The sequence below is a fragment of the Cyprinodon tularosa genome, unplaced genomic scaffold (assembly GCF_016077235.1).
Source record: "Cyprinodon tularosa strain WSP-4 unplaced genomic scaffold, ASM1607723v1 ctg1246, whole genome shotgun sequence".
In the NCBI taxonomy this organism is placed as follows: domain Eukaryota; kingdom Metazoa; phylum Chordata; class Actinopteri; order Cyprinodontiformes; family Cyprinodontidae; genus Cyprinodon; species Cyprinodon tularosa.
This window is the reverse complement of record NW_024038055.1, coordinates 6,205-25,247: the sequence shown is the minus strand read 5'-3', so window position 1 is coordinate 25,247 and position 19,043 is coordinate 6,205. Positions and strand designations below refer to the sequence as shown.

At 38.1% G+C, this 19,043-nt stretch overlaps 1 protein-coding gene across 1 annotated transcript; it reads left to right on the top strand.

Annotated features, from left to right (window-relative positions):
• Positions 1-758: 758 nt before the first annotated feature.
• On the top strand, positions 759-19,043 carry LOC119777551 (basement membrane-specific heparan sulfate proteoglycan core protein-like). The gene is made up of 8 exons (XM_038276455.1): positions 759-803; positions 4,301-4,598; positions 4,678-4,923; positions 17,267-17,302; positions 17,997-18,266; positions 18,346-18,591; positions 18,671-18,835; positions 18,925-19,043. Exons 1-8 carry the CDS (start codon positions 759-761, stop codon positions 18,975-18,977), a joined length of 1,359 nt encoding a protein of 452 aa, XP_038132383.1. The 3' UTR covers positions 18,978-19,043.

The following is a 19,043-nucleotide window of genomic DNA, read 5'->3' as shown; positions in this document are numbered from 1 at the left end:
CCTCTGGACCGCCAAGAGGCGGTCGTTGAGGGGGGGTACTGTTGGGATCTGGAGTTGTTCCACCTTTCCCCAGCAGAGTGCGCCGTAGGTTCTCTGGGCTGGAGCTCACCAGCACACCTGGAGCTCGTCAGCCCATTAGAGGACCCTCTACTTAAGCAGATGCCAGACCTTTCTTCGACGCCGCAGTGTTAGCTAAGTTTGGTTAGCGAACCTTTGCCTCCTTGTCTTTAAATTTGGTCCCTTAGAGAAAACCATATTCTAACCAGCCTTTGTCTTGTCGCTCCTAGGAAAACCTGTCTCTCGTGTGAAGCTCTGGGAGAGCTTAACCTGAACCTGCCTGCCTGCCCTAGAGAGCCAAACCTGAAGATCTCACTTTGGAATCCACCTGCTGCTCTCGGAAGGAGAGCTAACCCCTCAATCCAAGGTCTGATGCAACAGTAAGAAGTACGACGCTGCACCTGCTGAGCACTCTGTCAAACCAACAGTTTCTGGACCCAACCGGTTCCCCCCCCCCTCTGAGAAGAAAGCCTGAAACTCTCCAAGGTATAATCTGCAATAATCAGAAAAATAAACAACGCTTCCTATCCACCTGGTTAACCAAACTGTCATCTCTGCAGACGCCTGAGAATCCAGCCCTGGACCTGTTTCCTGAACGCAGTCTTATTTTGTGCAAACATTTAATAAACTCTGTTAAACTTTTCATCTGTCTCCTGGTAGTGTTCTGCATGTGGGTTTGATTCAGAACCAATCATGACACTATGACAGGTCCAACAGGGTTCAGGCAGACTGAGAGGCAGAATCAGGTCAGAATCAGACAGGCAGAAAGGTAACAATCCTGGACTAAATTCAGCAAATAATCTGGCACTAGTGACTGGTCTGAGAACTGGTTTGGACGGGGCATCAGTCCATCAGGGGCATTCAGGTGAATCTGATGGACGGGGCAGAGCTGACAGGGGTGTTGAATGATGAATTAAACCAGCACTAGTGCCAAGAATTATGACACCATGAGCCCCCAGTCACCATCTGCTCAAGGCCGCTCACACCAAGTCTGGTGCTGCTGGAGGTTTCTTCCTGTTAAAACTGTAGTGTGTAGTGTGAGAAGCCTTTTCTCACAGAGAGAAGGTGAGAAAAGGCTGATACTCTACTTTGCAAACTCATGCCTCATGCTTCATGTGCTCAATGTAATCACTTGTTGAAAGGCTTTAGTGATCGACAGACTGAGTATTGAGCCTTATATATTTACATTATTTATTGTTTTATCTTGTTTGCTTTTGAGTGTGAAATATTTTTGCTTCTGAAGTGCAAATTAGCATTTTCTGGGACGCTCTATTTGAACATTTTTTTCTATTAATGGAAAAGAGGTGCCATAAATAATCTTTGTGTTTCAAGTAAAGTGAAACCGCCAAACAGAGGATAATGGTGACTCTTGAAATCGGTCTAGAACCTCCACTGCTATCATCAAAACTTTGAACAGAAGCAGCAGCTGCACAGAACTGAGAACTTTAAGCTCAATGAAATAATGATCCACATTTATATTGTAGCTTCATCAGTTCATTTGTTTTAGCTGAATTACTTCCTCAACCTCCAAAAAGGTTTGAGCCTCACAGGAAGAGGGGGGGTTCTAGTTGCTGTCTACTACAGTCACTGAAGTAAACTGTCCACACACTGAGAGCTGCAATGAAGGAAGCATCTGTCAGAGTGCTCCTCTGTAAGTACAACGGTTATTTCTCATTATTATCCAGTAATGGTGGAAGCTGTGAAGGTTTCCTGCAACAAAACATTGTTTCTTAAAGGTTTTTTTAATGATAAAAGGCTTAAAGGGGAACACAGTTTTTTTTACATTGGCCCCTTTATTTTCCGTTATTCCATCATGTTCTACTCACCCATATGAGTTTAGTGTCATTTTGAGCCGTTCTGAAGATATTCTGTCAGGTTATATCCAAGTAACATCTTCCTATGGGCAACAACTTGAAGGCACAAACTAATCTGTTCATCATTTATTCTTTATGGTACGCCAGCATTCAGAACATGGAGGCGAGTCGCTGTAGTAGTTTGTGCCTTCAAGTCGTTGCCCATAGGAAGACGTTACTGGATATAACCTAACAGAATATCTTCAGAACGGCTCCAAATGACACTAAACTCATATGGGTGAGTAGAACATGATGGAATAACGGAAAATCAAGGACCCAATGTAAAAAAAACGGCGTTCCCCTTTAATATTTCATGGGATGTATGCAGAGTTTTTTGCGTCAATCTGAGCAGGTTGATTCTTGTATATTTAAATCCTTCTTTTACTTTATATTTAATCAAAAGCAAACAATGTGAGCAGGTATAAAGCCTTGTTTGATAAAAATGTTATGTCTCTGCTATTATTGTGTGTTTGTCTCAAACACAAAGATGTACTAAAACCATTTTTTTTATTTGACAGCTACATTACACTTGTTTTATGGCTCATTATTACTGTTTTGCATCAAACTTGACTTTTTTTGTTGTATGAGTGTTTTTGTTTTTCACTATGGTTGAGTGAATGTGGCTCTAGTGTAAAGAGATTTCAATGTAGAAGGTCCTAATTAAATTAGAATATAAACCAGTCATAAAGCAAATTTATTTACTGTCACAAATATCACATAAAAAGGCAATAATTAAAAAAAAACTTTTAGGAAGGTTTAAATCCTATTTTCAGTTTTTATTTGGAGGGGCAGGGTTACAAAATATGTAACTTCAAAAAATTGGATGAAATGGAATTCACATTTATTATTTAAAGATCATGTTAAAAACAGGCTAATATAAATATTTAAACTTCATAACTTGAAAGAAAAAAACAGTCAGAGAATAATTAGAGCCATGTATCTCAGAATATGTACATTTCCAATCTAATGCAGCCGTTGTTAACAAATGTTGAATTCAGTTTCCACATTTAGTGTTTTTCTGTATTTAGCTCTTTCTTTCTCTGCATGCTGTCTCTCTGCTCTCTCTCTCCTCTGTCTCAGTTCTTTCCTGCAGCAGTTTGCAGGCTGCACTCAGCCCCTCCTTCCTGCATTTCAAAGCACTTTGATTAGAGAAGTAATGAAGTGAAAAACAGATGAACCCAAAATAATAGCTGTGTTTAATTAAACTCTCTTTGCCTGAGTTTAAGATGTCAGAACAGGACTGAATGCTTGAACTGGGAGGACTAAGGAGATCATTTCGTTCTTATTTTAGGACAAAGTCAAACACACAGAAATGATGCCATAGGAAACATAGATGTGATTCTTTAAGCTCAGACTGTAGTTAGGTTTCTTTAAATGATCAGAAGCAGTGGTAGATTAGGTAGATTAGCTAATCAATCATGTGCAGCATCTTCTATCAGCTGGGAATGTTTCAGAGTGCTTTATAAATAAAGTTGGCATGGTATAAAAGGTTATCTGTCTAATGAATAACAACACATTTATAGATGGGCTGATTGTTTAAGGTGGTAAAACCCACTGAACACTATTTGTTGATCCATCTGAAATCTGCTGATGAATTTAAGATTTTTTGGGATTACTTTACATTTTTTCATAGTGAAATATTTACATATTGATGGAAATAATCTAATAATTCACAGTCATGTTTTTTACCTTTTCAGGTCTGGTTTTGGTGACTCGCTGCACAACAAACAAAGGTTGGTTTAATCCCTGAAAACTATGGATGTTGTTAAAAATAGTGACAGTGAAAGACAAGAGTGATATCTGGTTTACCAGCTTTGGAAAAACAGTAAATGCCACTTTTTAGCTGGCATGTGTCAGTTAAAGTTAAAAAGTTGCATTTAACATTTGAAAAGTTTCATACATGAGTTGAAAATGACAATATTTTAAAAGTGGCTTCTAGATACCAGGTTAGGATCTAGGTGCTGCTGAAATATTGATGTTGCTTTCTAATTTAAATCATTTCATTTCATTTATGCAGCACAAATTTCACCATAAATCTCACCTTGTGGGACTTTAATGAATTACACTATTTTAAACAAACAAATAAAAAATGTGAATGTAGTGTGTAAATATTAGAATTAATGTCGTTCTTAATTGTTATATGTCTAATTTAGTGCTTATGTGTTAAAAGGAATGACACTATCAAAGAATCAGTTCAGTTCAATCATAGAAACAGTTTGATTAAAAATGTTCTAAAACAACTTGGTAAAAATATATTTTTAACACAAAACTAATTCCTGAAGATGGTTTGATGATCATTTAAAGCTGCTGTTTAAAGCAGCCATGAGAAACAAACAGGATCTGTTTTAGGTTGATGGTTTTATTAGAAACTTTGAATCTTTGACAAGAAGAGAAACAAGCAGAACTTTTTCATTCCAGCAGCAGCTCTGACTGTGAGTCCCAGCAGATCTCAGTTCTTTTCCAGAGAATCTGTGTCTCTGAGCTGTGAGGAGAACAGCAGCTCTGCTGGATGGACTGTATGGAGGAACACAACCACAGAAACCAGGACTCAGTGTGGAGATGGATGGGGGGAACCAGCTGGTTCTACCTGTAAGATCAGCTACCTGTACCCAGATGACAGTGGAGTTTACTGGTGTTGGTCGTCCAGAGAGGGAGCAGCCAGCAGCAGCATCCAGCTCACTGTCACTGGTAAGATCAGACTGTGGAGTTAGTGTTGATGAAGCTGTGTGGAAATGGATGAAATGCTGTAGTTTGTCTCTGTGTTGAGGTGGATCAGTGATCCTGCAGAGTCCTGTCCTTCCTGTGATGGAGGGAGATGACGTCACTCTGAGCTGTCTAACAAAGACCACTCCCTCCAACCTCCCAGCTACTTTCTATAAAGATGGCTCCCTCATCAGGACTGAGCCCAAAGGTCACATGACCCTCCACCATGTGACCAGCTCTGATGAAGGCCTCTACAGGTGTAACATCAGTGGTCATGGAGAGTCTCCATCCAGCTGGATCTCTGTTGAAGGTCAGATCCATGAAAACAATGTTTCATATTAGTTTAAAAAACATTATTAGTAATTATTTGATAAATATCTTTACTTCAGAGAAACCATCAACTCCTGATCCTCCAACTTCTCCTCCATCTACAACATCTTCTCCATCTCTCTGCCACTTTCCTTCCTACCTTCTCCCGTTACTTTCAAAGATGGTTCTTGTGGTTCTGCTGCTGGTTCTGCTGAGGAGACGATGCTTTCAGAGGAAATCTGAAGGTTAGAGGAACCTTGGTCATCTATCCTCTGTTACGTGTCAAAGGTTAATATCACTGATCTTAAAGCCTTTTTTGTTTGTTTGTTTTATTTTAGGGAATCAAGACATAGAAGGACAAAGTATTACTTACAGTAACGTCAACAAATAACATCATCATTGATAGAAATCAAATGAAGGCGAATTGGTTCTTTTATTTTTTATTTTTATGGATGACAGGAACCAGAACTTTAAGAACTGTTTGATTTCTGAGCTCCTGTTGGGAAGAAGATAAAATATAAGATTTAGATCAATTTTCCCCTCTGATCACTTTATCTGAACTTCATTATGTTTGACAGACATTTTGATAAAGACAGAGAAGGTTTTATTGCTAAAACACTAAAATCTGTTGGTGTTTTAGAAATAAAAGGATTTCAGGAAAAAGACTTTTATTCAAAGAGCTCAGATTATTTCAGAAAGTGACGTCCTCTATTGAAACATTATAGGATGTTTTCTAAACTAGATTCATGTTGAGTGTTTTTATACCAATCAGCTGTTATTAACCAGCCAATAAAGGGTCATTTTAGGCAGATGTAACCTGTGTCATCAACACACTGGTTGGTCAAAGTGTGAAGTTGATTTTCTTCAAGAAGAACTGAAAAAGATTCAAAGGACTCCTATGTGACTATTTTGCATACAGCTTGAAATATTGGCATTATGTTCACTGACATGAAATATAGTCGAATGAAAATGTCAGAAATGGGTCAAAGCTACTCAGAAAATATATGGAGGATCCTGCAATAAATAAATAATTTCTGAGGAGATAAATGTTTTTCTTATTTGTGTCGTTCATCTGAAAAAAATTAATTTAACATTTGTCCATGAAGCAGTTAGCTGAAGCTTTTATAGATTAGTGCTCTATAACACTGTGTTGACATTTAGTGGAGCTGCTGGATGATCTTTATCTGTTCTTAGCAGGGAGGAGCATCAGTTCGCTTGGTCCTGTTCAGTCCGACTTCAAAAAGAAGGAAGTCTTGCTGGATTTGACTCCGGAAATTCAGTCCTTTCATCCAACAGACCTGAAATATTCTGATGTAAACAACAGAGTCAGATCTGCAGGGCTTCATTCAATCACTTACAGGAGCCTTAGTATGGGCGTCCCCAGATACCTTTAAAGCAGACAGCTTTGACAGGCTCCCATCAGCAGCTGAACCAATGGGTCATGGTGCGGCAGTTTCACAGTTCATGGCAGTGGCAGAGCCAGTATAGAAAAAGGTCAGCGGCTTCTAGCCGCTCCTGAAAGCAGGAATTGGGCTGCAATGTGGGCCAGCCAGAATTAGGTAGTTATCTCACCTGCTTCAGCAGGCAGGTTCATAAAACTATGCGTTCAACTTGGTTTGAAAGGCAGAAAAATCAAGAATTCAAATCTTTCTGAACTCTAGGCAGTCTGAGTCAACCTGTAAACAGAGACTCTTCTCCAGAGGGGATTTGGTGGTGTTAAGGAAGAAATTATTCTAAAATAGTTAACTTGGAAAAGGTTTGGCTGTCTCTCTTCCTCTGGTCCCCGGCCCTCCTGGCGAGCTGCGTGTGGCCACAAGGAAAACCAGCAATGCGTGTGGACGTCACAGAATTACAGAGTTTAATCCAATATAAGACAATGCATAAACTTAGAAGTAAGACAATGCACAAACTAACACCAGAAACAGAGACATACATTCATTTACCTGACATAAATGGAGAGAAGGAAAGAAAGCAAAGACGTACAAAGACATCTTTGGAGAGTTGCAAGAGCAAATCTGATTTGTTACTTCTGTGTAGAAAGTTTTATCCTCTTGTATTTAATTTATTCAAATAAGGCTGGCTTTTGCTCCTCCAACCAGGAGCTATCTTGGACACTCAGAAAAACTTAGAACTTCCCCTAATTTACGGCCTGGCCTCCAGGAATTCTAAGGTCATCTGGCTAAGGAAAACATAAGATAAGATTTCACAAAATAGCTGTGGAATGCGGGGCCTCTTCCTGCCATAAATTCTCAGGAACAAACTTAAATTCAGTAATTTGGTTCAAGGAAAGGTTATCTTCACAAACTTGTTCAAAATTAAGAAATATGTTGAAAATGAGAGTGTTTAACATACCTTTTACACATGCCATAAGATTAACTGTATTAAAAACTAAAAATAATCATTTTTCTTTAACAGTCCCTCTTTTGAGGTCTGAGACACACAGACCTCACAAATAAATTGATTAAGCCTTTAATAGAGGAACCAAAAAAACTATTTAGTATACTAAAAAACTAAAACATTAGCCTAATTATATAACAGTCCCCTTTTTAAACAGCACCTCCTAGCTACACTGCCAGGTCATGTGTCTGAAGCTGAACTCCATTATCTGAACTTATCAAATGTATCCTGCGCTATCCAACAATTCAATACTCACCTGATGAACCACAAAACTTTAACCAGTAAAAACTAAAAATCCATTTCACTTATCAAACATGAAAAATCATAAAACTCAGTTATCTCAATAGAAGAAAAAACACAATAGAAATATCAGCTCAAGTATAAAATTAGAAAACCAGAGTAAGATATCTCGAAATTACTAAAAAATGCCCAGGAAACTTAAAAGACATTACTCGCCACAAAAATTACAATTTGTCAATACAAAACAATAACAACATCAAAAAGAAAATGAATCATAAACACATAAAAATTACAAAATACACTTTTTTTTTTCTTTTTTTCCACACGATTCAATAATAAGAACTTAGAGTTCATCTCTATGCTCCTTCGATAGTCCTCCAAAAATGAATATGAATTCTTCGTCAGGAAACAATCCAAAAATACGCGCAAAAAGAAACGAATGTTCTTTAAGAGAAGATAAGTTAATGATGATCTTGCAGCCTGATCCTTCCCGTGTTCCTCCTGGGTTGTAAACCTCAGGTTTCCTCCTGAGTGTCCATTGCTCACTGAAAATTGGAGTATTGTGCCAATATAACAGTGAGTTTAAGGAGAGGGTGCAATCTCCTTTTCTCAATAAAGGACACCGGAACAGGATTATTGTGCCTGTCCGGGCCTTTTAAGCCTTGTAATTCAGGAAAATGAAGTGGTCTTGGCAGGAATCCCTGCTACACTTCTGCCTGGAACTGCAGATCCTCGTCCTCGCTGTGATGTGCCTGCAGACACTCCTCGACCGCAGGTTGAGACTGTAGATTCTCCAACACACCGTGACTGCCATCTGCGGCGCCATCAGATGCCTTGTAGCGTGCGTTGTGGCTCCTCAGCTACTGTGCACTGACTCCAATGGAACCAGGTGTCTCCTTTTCCCTTGCAGACGGACAGCATGAGACGTCCTCTCCATGACTCGGTATGGTCCGTTGAAGCGAGGTTCAGACCACTTTCTTTTGATGACCTTCAGGCGCACCCAGTCGATTCCCGGAACTGGTCCCGAGCCTGGACGTTCCTGTGTCGTCTGGTATTTTGTAAATTCCGCTGCCAGGACCTGTAACTCATTGAAGAAATCTTTATGAGATAAATATGCAAGCTCCCCTTTCCATCCTGGAATGCGGGTAGCAGGTCCTGGAAACATCTGTCCTGTCTGGAGCTCATATGGAGAGAACCCTGTTGATTGGTTAATGATTGATTCAACACTTTATGACAGCTTTGCTGTCTTCCTTTTGTATTATAAATCTGCTCCTTTAGATTATTTATTTTATAAATTTAGAGTATTTTATCAATCCTTTGACACTCTTTTTATATAAGGCCTACATGAGAAATAAATGTTTCCTATCATGTTGAACCCAAAACTTAACTGTATTTTAGAAGCAGTTCCATAATTGTTAATTTGTAAATCTCCAATTTAGACCAATTTAATTTCTATCATCATATTTTCTATTTTTTAAAACCTTAAAGAATGATCAGCCTATTTTACACGAGTAAAGTTAACCTTGTCACTAAATATCAAAAATGACCTACTTTATTCCAATCATAGTTTTAAATCCCAAAAATTTCAACCATTTTTTTACCTTTGATCCATTTATTCTTTTGAAAACCTATTTATAAAATATTTAATTGAATAATGTATTACCCTTTTTATATTGTTTATCAATTATCAATGCCTTTTCAGTTTTGGAGAGAGATTCGATACAGCTAAATTTATTACATGATGTAAATCTTTAGTTTAGACCTTCCTGGATGTCTTAGTTAAACAACTTATTTTAAATCATATGAATAGAGATGCAACAATCCAACGATCACCTTCCTTAGTTTAAGAAACACTGTTTTATGTAAATTATTTGATAGGTAATATTTAGTTTAGTATATTCAATTTAGAAATTTTACTTATTTCATATCCAAATAGTTAGCTCATATTTAATGCTGCTAATACACCGTAAAACATTTAATGTATTTTGATTTAACTTCAATAACCTCTTTTTCCAAAAAGTAAAGAGAGATCCAAACTAAAAATTTGCTTATTAGATCAATTCCATTCATGTCCCCCTGTTTCTATAACAGAACAAATGTTCTGTCATAGAATACAATAAAAATCCTATACAACTCATTGAGATGAAATCCGCTATCACCACTCACTTTAGCCTCATGTAACACAGTTGGATGTAATTCAAACATGGTGTCCCAGATGCTGTTACAATCTGCACACCTCAATCAAAGAATTTAATGTTTGATTAAATTTATGAAATCAACACAGAACTTGGTGTGATTAGCTCAGTAAGCTCTATAGACACCCATCACCACTTTATTTACATTTTATTTGAATTTCATAGCAGTTTTAACCAAAATTTTCGTCGAAATTAAGAATTTACACCCAACTGTATATAATCAAAGTCAGCAGTGATGCAGAAATCTATCAACAATTTTAAATGTAAATAAACATGGCATAGATGTTATTTGAAACCGTTCAATTTTAGATGATCAAATCTAATTTAGTAGAAGCTTTTATATCACATACACCATATTGTAGTAAAGCAGGAAGGCCATATGACTCTACATTAAAGAAATCCATAATTCACTATTGTTGAATGAAAAAAAATCAAAATTATTGATTAACTAATTTATCATTAACCATATCCAAAAATGTACCAGGAATTAGGGTCTACTTCTCCTTCTCCCCCTGTTGATATAATAAAATTATCATTTTGAAAACAATTTGGAATCTATGTCACTGTTATATAATAATTTGCTGAAAAACCAAAATATTATAAGATGTTCCACCATTTCTCCAATCTTCCATCTAGTATTCAAACTAGACTGAGATTATGTAAATTTCAAAGTTCCATCTGTAATATCTTATCTTTATAACATCCCCCTGTGTTTTCTTATTTCCAAAAGAAAAACAATTTAGAGGTGGAAAACAAAAATAGAAGAACTTTCCCCCATTATGCTAAAATTTCAACATGTCCAATCAGTTACCCATATGAAATATAAACCAAGTTAATTTAGTTAGAATTTAGGTTAGTTTGTTAGTCAAAGTGGATAACACAGTTTCCTAATAACTACATTTATCTGCTTTAAGCCAAGGCTGAATTCTCGTTTCATATTAATTCCACTGCACAAGCAGATGATTCAGCTTCAACCAGATTGTGACACCAAAATATGTAATCGTCTTTACCTTAAAATTGTCCGTAAAGCAGTAATAAAAGTATATTTATGAAACAAAACCTTTACTGTCCCTAAATGGTTTAAAATAAGAAAAATATCACACAGCTACTCACTAAAGTGACGTCATATTTACATAGCGCTTCCTAAAACCCATCAAAGGCCATCTGCCTACACATTCACTCTCATTCACACTCAAGCAGACTCATCAACACCCCATTGTAAGAAAGATGCAGGATGTTACCCCAGATTTCAAACCAAAATTCGTCCTGTGAAAGTCTGAAACACAATTATTATAACACCATGGTTGAAAAAAAAAACATAATTATCCAATAGTTCTAATATTGTTCAGTTTTGAGAGAACCTGTTTTAAAAACTCCATATTATACACACAACCGTATTTCATGATAGCCCACTGTTATTAAATGGCTACCTAGACCCCCTGTAGGAAAACCCAAAAACCGTTCATGTGGTCATGTAATATGCAAAATGGGCTGCACACGAAGATCGTCCTATAAGAAACAAAGTCATTCATTAGTGTTTCAACATGTCCTACATTAACAGTGTAGAAAACACTGTCAAGGAGAAAAACATCCATATGTTCTCGTTTTTCTTCTCTTGTTCCACACAGTGAGGGTGTTCCATCCTGTGTCAGGAAACCTAGAAATGGACGTGATTGTCAATGTTACAATATTATAAAAAAACAATTGGATCATTCCAGTGCTCCAGCCTGGAACTGATGCCACACATTTCTCCGCTGAGAAAGTAAAAACATCTGTAAATCTGTTATTTTGTACTTTTCATTTCAACACAAAACACAGTTCTAAAAGAAATTCACATCAAAATCCAAGAATCCTGAAAGAGTGAGCTGGAAATGTCAGTGCTAACAGAACTGAAGCACTCCCAAAATGCAAATGGGGGGGTCAATCAGTCCCCCTGCTGTGAAACAAAACTTGTAACCAAAATGGAGAAACCTCTGTCCCACAGAAGCACATTTTAACAGAAAGTTAATAATATAACATCCAGCAAAAACATTTGACAATATTTCATAACACAATCTCTTTAACCATCCACCAACACAAAAATCACAAGACAAACACATAACACGTAGTGAAACACAAATCACTTCTGCACAATCTCAGCACAATTCAGACACAGACAGAAAAATAGACAGCAGCGCGTGGTGGAACATATAACAGCGGAAGACAGACACACAGCAATAGATCAACCCGCAGCCAAGCATGCACACAAACACAAAGAAACGTACAAAACACAGAAACACAGACAACGTCGTAGTTCAGTCAAGAAAAGACAGAAAAGAAAAGAAAATGTCAGGCGCCGGCTAAAAGAATGTATGACACATCTTTTAATTTTCCAACTTCACTTTTACAAAACCCTTTTATTGTCATTTCAACTTCTCAGTCCTTTAAGGTGATTCAACCTGCTATCAGTCCTTTAAGGTGATTCAACCTGCTAAATTAATTATTCTCAGTCCTTTATACTACTAGCAACTCGATTCAGAATGCCAGAGAAAGGTGATCCAACCTAGCCTGGGTGCCAGTCCGAACTTAGTCCCGCCCACAAGGTTTGAGTTCGGGAAGTTCGGTCTGGCTCTGCTCCATAGTAGCGCGAGTATTATCGCCCACTGTCAGGCGATCCAATCAAATTGTCCGGGCGGGCTTTATACGATGATGGACAGATGATCAAGAGTAACGTAATCAACCACGTGACCAAAGCGCGCTTGGGTGACAACAATAATGGCTGCCGCTGGAGAGTTGAGGTGAGTAGATTCTGCTATTAGGTCTGTTCTAGAAGATATCGACAGCAAATTTATTTTAAAAGAGGAACAGAGAAACGCGATCAAGGCTCATCTTCTTATTCTAGGCGTGAAACTGCACGCTTTGATTTTTGTGGACAACAACTATGCCTCGCTTAACATACGTCACGCACTCCGTTGCTCTTCTATCCAATTGAGTGCAGAGGCATTTTTTTTCCTGGTTCGTTCGAAACACGCCCCATAATCACAGCTCTATGGAGCAGTATCAGACTCATATTCTGACTAGAATTGAGTAGGACTACGTCAGGCTAGATCCAACCTGCTATTAGTCCTTTTTCCATGAGTGATACAACTCGGTCCAATTAACCCAAATAATTAATTATAAGTCTACTGGAGATGAGCCATAATCTCCAGGCTGATACAAGCCCCTGCTAATTAATACACAGACACCCGAAATTCTTTTATTGAGGCACAGGCATGGATTATCAGGGTAAAGAATATAAATAAGAAACCCAGCTTAAAATCAGAGTTAACGTAAAGGCTCTGTTTGAACTAGCCAAAGTTCCCTGTAATGTGTATTGATTCAAATCTTTAAACAACTGACTCTTTTAGGAGGGATTCTATCTACCTCTGCAGCTTCTGAACTCTGTGAGGCCGCACACAGCAAATCAGCCCCGGTCCAACCACACGGCGCTTCAGACAACTAAAAAATAATCAAATACTGTCTTACCACACCGAAGCGTCAAACCGAAACGGATCAATCAGGACCAAACAGCCGCCCGCCGAGACTCCAGAACCGGCACGAGCCCCCAAATGTTAAGGAAGAAATTATTCTAAAATAGTTAACTTGGAAAAAGTTTGGCTGTCTCTCTTCCTCTGGTCCCCAGCCCTCCCGGCGAGCTTCGTGTGGCCACAAGGAAAACCAGCAATGCGTGTGGACGTCACAGAATTACAGAGTTTAATCCAATATAAGACAATGCATAAACTTAGAAGTAAGACAATGCACAAACCTACACCAGAAACTGCAGAACAATGGAGACATACATTCATTTACCTGACATAAATGGAGAGAAGGAAAGAAAGCAAAGACGTACAAAGACATCTTCGGAGAGTTGCAAGAGCAAATCTGATTTGTTACTTCTATGTAGAAAGTTTTATCCTCTTGTATTTAATTTATTCAAATAAGGCTGGCTTTTGCTCCTCCAACCAGGAGCTATCTTGGACACTCAGAAAAACTTAGAACTTCCCCTAATTTACGGCCTGGCCTCCAGGAATTCTAAGGTCATCTGGCTAAGGAAAACATAAGATAAGATTTCACAAAATAGCTGTGGAATGCGGGGCCTCTTCCTGCCATAAATTCTCAGGAACAAACTTAAATTCAGTAATTTGGTTCAAGGAAAGGTTATCTTCACAAACTTGTTCAAAATTAAGAAATATGTTGAAAATGAGAGTGTTCAACATACCTTTTACACATGCCATAAGATTAACTGTATTAAAAACTAAAAATAATCATTTTTCTTTAACAGTGGCTACAGACGTAGCCTCAGCTGAAATCCAGCATATGTCTCCCTAGCCTCGTGAGACCATCCTGATCTCGCGAGCTTTCAAGGTTTCACTCGCATATCAGTCTGGAGACTCTCCGTTAAAGAAAATGTGGAGCCGTTCACCAAACGAACGTCCAATCAGCGTTGGCTTTGAGGCAGGTTGAGGTGTGACGCAACGAGAAGCGCGACAGTTCAGTCTAAAGAACATGGCGGCTTCAGCCAATGAAACTAGCCTTAGCGTGGCTATCGAGCAAGTTTTATCGGAATTACAGAGTATTTCTTCACTGAAAGAAGAGCAAAACACTGCTCTGGAGGCTTTTCTCAGAGGAAAAGATGTTTTTGCTCTTCTCCCGACTGGTTTCGGCAAGAGTTTGATCTATCAGTTTGCTCCTCTTCGTCATCGCTCTGTTAGTACGTCATATGCTTCGTTGATCTGATTGGTTTATTTGGCCCGTCTATCACCAACATAGGCCAATCAGCTAACCAGTATTTTCCCCCCTTCCCAAAATTACTTCAACGGAAGGTTCCCAGATGGATATGCGGAGCAAATCCATCTGGTGGAGTCAGGTAAATGTCTCCCTTACCGAGGCCTCAAAGTCGCAGGCAAGAGAGAGTGTTGAATAGGAGTCGGCTGCTTCAGTAATCAGGGATGTGACGTCAAGGGGGAGTCGCTCTTGATTTGTCACATTTGATCTTCAACAGTATGAACTCATTTTTTAAACTTTCCTTTGGGCTCTGAGGTAACAGTTATATGAGGTAAACACAGCAAGAGAAGAAGACGGAAAAATCACACAAGCTCCAGTAAAAAACATTCGACAGCCAATTAGAAAGTTTATCAAATGTAGACCTACATGTTCTTATCAATCTAGAAATAACTATCGGGAGGCAAGTAAAAACTGTATATATGCTTCTTTATATATGCTGTATATATGCTTCTACTGTATCTCCTTGTGTAATGACCAGAGGATGAGAAAAGGCTGATACTGTTCTTTGCAAACTCATGCCTCATGCTTCATGTGCTCAATGTAATCATTGGTTGAAAGGCTTTAGTGATTGACAAACTGAGAACATAAAACACCTTAGATATTTCATTTCATTGAGCCTTATATATTTACATTATTTATTGTTGTCACAAGCGGGGGGTAAGGTTGCTTAAGGACCCAGATGCAGAGCCGAGTGAAGCAGAGATTAGTTCTGACAGGTTTAATTGAAGAACAAGGAAACAGAGGTACAAATCCAGAAATCTAACTAAAATGTTTAACAAACCAAAAACCATGGAGACATCAGGGGAAAAATGAGCCTGAGGAGCCACGGGGAGATGAAGTGAGTAGACGAGTACAGCATAGAGAAGGAACCAGCACTGAGTGACTGCAGAGGTGGAGTATTTAAGGAGAACAAAACAAAGGATGGACTAACGAGCTGAATGAGGAGCAGTGAGTGGGTGGAACTGGCAAGGGAATCCAAGGGGACAGAAAACAATCACAAGGGGGCAACAGAGAGTAACTAAAGAATGCTAGAATATTATGGAAAATAAAAAACAAAACAACTGATAACAGAAAACAACAACTAATGAGAACCATAACAATTGTTTTATCTTGTTTGCTTATGAGTGTGAAATATTTTTATTGCTTCTAAAGTGCAAATTAGCATTTCTGGGACGCTCTATTTGAACATTTTTTTCTATTAATGGAAAAGAGGAGCCAGAAATAATCGTTGTGTTTTAAGTAAAGTGAAACCGCCAAACAGAGGATAAGGGTGACTCTTTAATTCCTCTGCTCATTTAATATATAAAATATACTACTGTTTCTGTTTTTTGTTTAACGTGTTTTTTTTCTGTTCCTCCTTGAATAAAGGCGGGCCCCACCCTGGCCCCCCTGTTGAAGTTGGTCTAGAACCTCCACTGCTATCATCAAAACTTTGAACAGAAGCAGCAGCTGCACAGAACTGAGAGCTTTAAGCTCAATGAAATAATGAGCCACATTTATATTGTATCTTCATCAATTCATTTTTAACTGAATCACTTCCTCAACCTAAAAAAGGTTTGAGCCTCACAGGAAGAGGGGGGGTTCTAGTTGCTGTCTACTACAGTCACTGAAATAAACTGTCCACACACTGAGAGCTGCAATGAAGGAAGCATCTGTCAGAGTGCTCCTCTGTAAGTACAACAGTTATTTCTCATTATTATTATCCAGTCATAAAGCAGATTTAATGACTGTCACAAATATATAACAAAAAGGTTAGAATTTTAAAACCTTTTAGGAAGGTTAAAATCCTATTTTCAGTTTTTATTTGGAGGGACAGGGTTACAAAATATGTAACTTTAAAAAATTGGTTGAAATGGAATTCACATTTATTATTTAAAGATCATGTAAAAAACAGGCTAATATAAATATTTAAACTTCATAACTTGAAAAAAACCCAAAGATAGAATAATTAGAACCATGTGACTCAGAATATGTACATTTCCAATCTAATGCAGCCGTTGTTAACAAATGTTAAATTCAGTTTCCACATTTAGTGTTTTTCTGTATTTAGCTCTTTCTTTCTCTGCATGCTGTCTCTCTGCTCTCTCTCTCCTCTGTCTCAGTTCTTTCCTGCAGCAGTTTGCAGGCTGCACTCAGCCCCTCCTTCCTGCATTTCAAAGCACTTTGATTAGAGAAGTAATGAAATGAAAAACAGATGAACCCAAAATAATAGCTGTGTTTAATTAAACTCTCTTTGTCTGAGTTTAAGATGTCAGAACAGGACTGAATGCTTGAACTGGGAGGACTAAGGAGATCATTTCGTTCTTATTTTAGGACAAAGTCAAACACACAGAAATGACGCCATAGGAAACATAGATGTGATTGTTTAAGCTCAGACTGTAGTTAGGTTTCTTTAAATGATCAGAAGCAGTGGTAGATTAGGTAGATTAGCTAATCAATCATGTGCAGCATCTTCTATCAGCTGGGAATGTTTCAGAGTGCTTTATAAATAAAGTTGGCATGGTATAAAAGGTTATCTGTCTAATGAATAACAACACATTTATAGATGGGCTGATTGTTTAAGGTGGTAAAACCCACTGAACACTATTTGTTGATCCATCTGAAATCTGCTGATGAATTTAAGATTACTTTCCATTTTTCCATAGTGAAATATTTACATATTTATGGAAACAATCTAATAATTCACAGTCATGTTTTTTACCTTTTCAGGTCTGGTTTTGGCGACTCGCTGCACAACAAACAAAGGTTGGTTTAATCCCTGAAAACTATGGATATTTTGTTAAAAAATAGTGACAGTGAAAGACAAGAGTGATATCTGGTTTGCCAGCTTTGAAAAAAAGCAAACAGTAAATGCCACTTTTTAGCTGGCGTGTGTCAGTTAAAGTTAAAAAGTTGCATTTAACATTTGAAAAGTTTCATACATGAGTTGAAAATGACAATATTTCAAAAGTGGCTTCTAGATACCAGGTTAGGATCTAGGTGCTGCTGAAATATTGATGTTGCTTTCTAATTTAAATCATTTCATTTCATTTATGCAGCACAAATTTCACCATAAATATCACCTTGTGGTACTTTAATGAATTACGCTATTTTAAACAAACAAATAAAAAATGTGAATGTAGTGTGTGAATATTAGAATTAATGTCATTCTTAATTGTTATATGTCTAATTTAGTGCTTATGTGTTAAAAGGAATGACTCTATCAAAGAATCAGTTCAGTTTAATCATAGAAACAGTTTGATTAAAAATGTTCTAAAATAACTTGGTAAAAATATATTTTTAACACAAACCAAATTCCTGAAGATGGTTTGATAATCATTTAAAGCTGCTGTTTAAAGCAGCCATGAGAAACAAACAGGATCTGTTTTAGGTTGATGGTTTTATTAGAAACTTTGAATCTTTGACAAGAAGAGAAACAAGCAGAACATTTTCATTTCAGCAGCTGCTCTGACTGTGAGTCCCAGCAGATCTCAGTTCTTTACCAGAGAATCTGTGTCTCTGAGCTGTGAGGAGAACAGCAGCTCTGCTGGATGGACTGTATGGAGGAACACAACCAGAGGAACCAGGACTCAGTGTGGAGATGGATGGGGGAAACCAGCTGGTTCTACCTGTAAGATCAGCTGGTTGCTCCCATCAGACAGTGGAGTTTACTGGTGTTGGTCGTCCAGAGAGGGAGCAGCCAGCAGCAGCATCCAGCTCACTGTCACTGGTAAGATCAGACTGTGGAGTTAGTGTTGATGAAGCTGTGTGGAAATGGATGAAATGCTGTAGTTTGTCTCTGTGTTGAGGTGGATCAGTGATCCTGCAGAGTCCTGTCCTCCCTGTGATGGAGGGAGATGACGTCACTCTGAGCTGTCTAACAAAGACCACTCCCTCCAACCTCCCAGCTACTTTCTATAAAGATGGCTCCCTCATCAGGACTGAGCCCAAAGGTCACATGACCCTCCACCATGTGACCAGCTCTGAAGAAGGCCTCTACAGGTGTAACATCAGTGGTCATGGAGAGTCTCCATCCAGCTGGATCTCTGTTGAAGGTCAGATCCATGAAAACAATGTTTCATATTAGTTTAAAAAACATTATTAGTAATTATTTGATAAATATCTTTACTTCAGAGAAACCATCAACTCCTGATCCTCCAACTTCTCCTCCTTCTACAACATCTTCTTCATCTCTCTGCTACTTTCCTTCCTACCTTCTCCCGTTACTTTCAAAGATGATTCTTGTGGTTCTGCTGCTGGTTCTGCTGAGGAGACGATGCTTTCAGAGGAAATCTGAAGGTTAGAGGAACCTTGGTCATCTATCCTCTGTTACGTGTCAAAGGTTAATATCGCTGATCTTAAAGCATTTTTTGTTTGTTTTATTTTAGGGAATCAAGACATAGAAGGACAAAGTATTACTTACAGTAACGTCAATGATTAACATCATCATTGATAGAAATCAAATGAAGGCGAATTGGTTCTTTTATTTTTTATTTTTATGGATGAC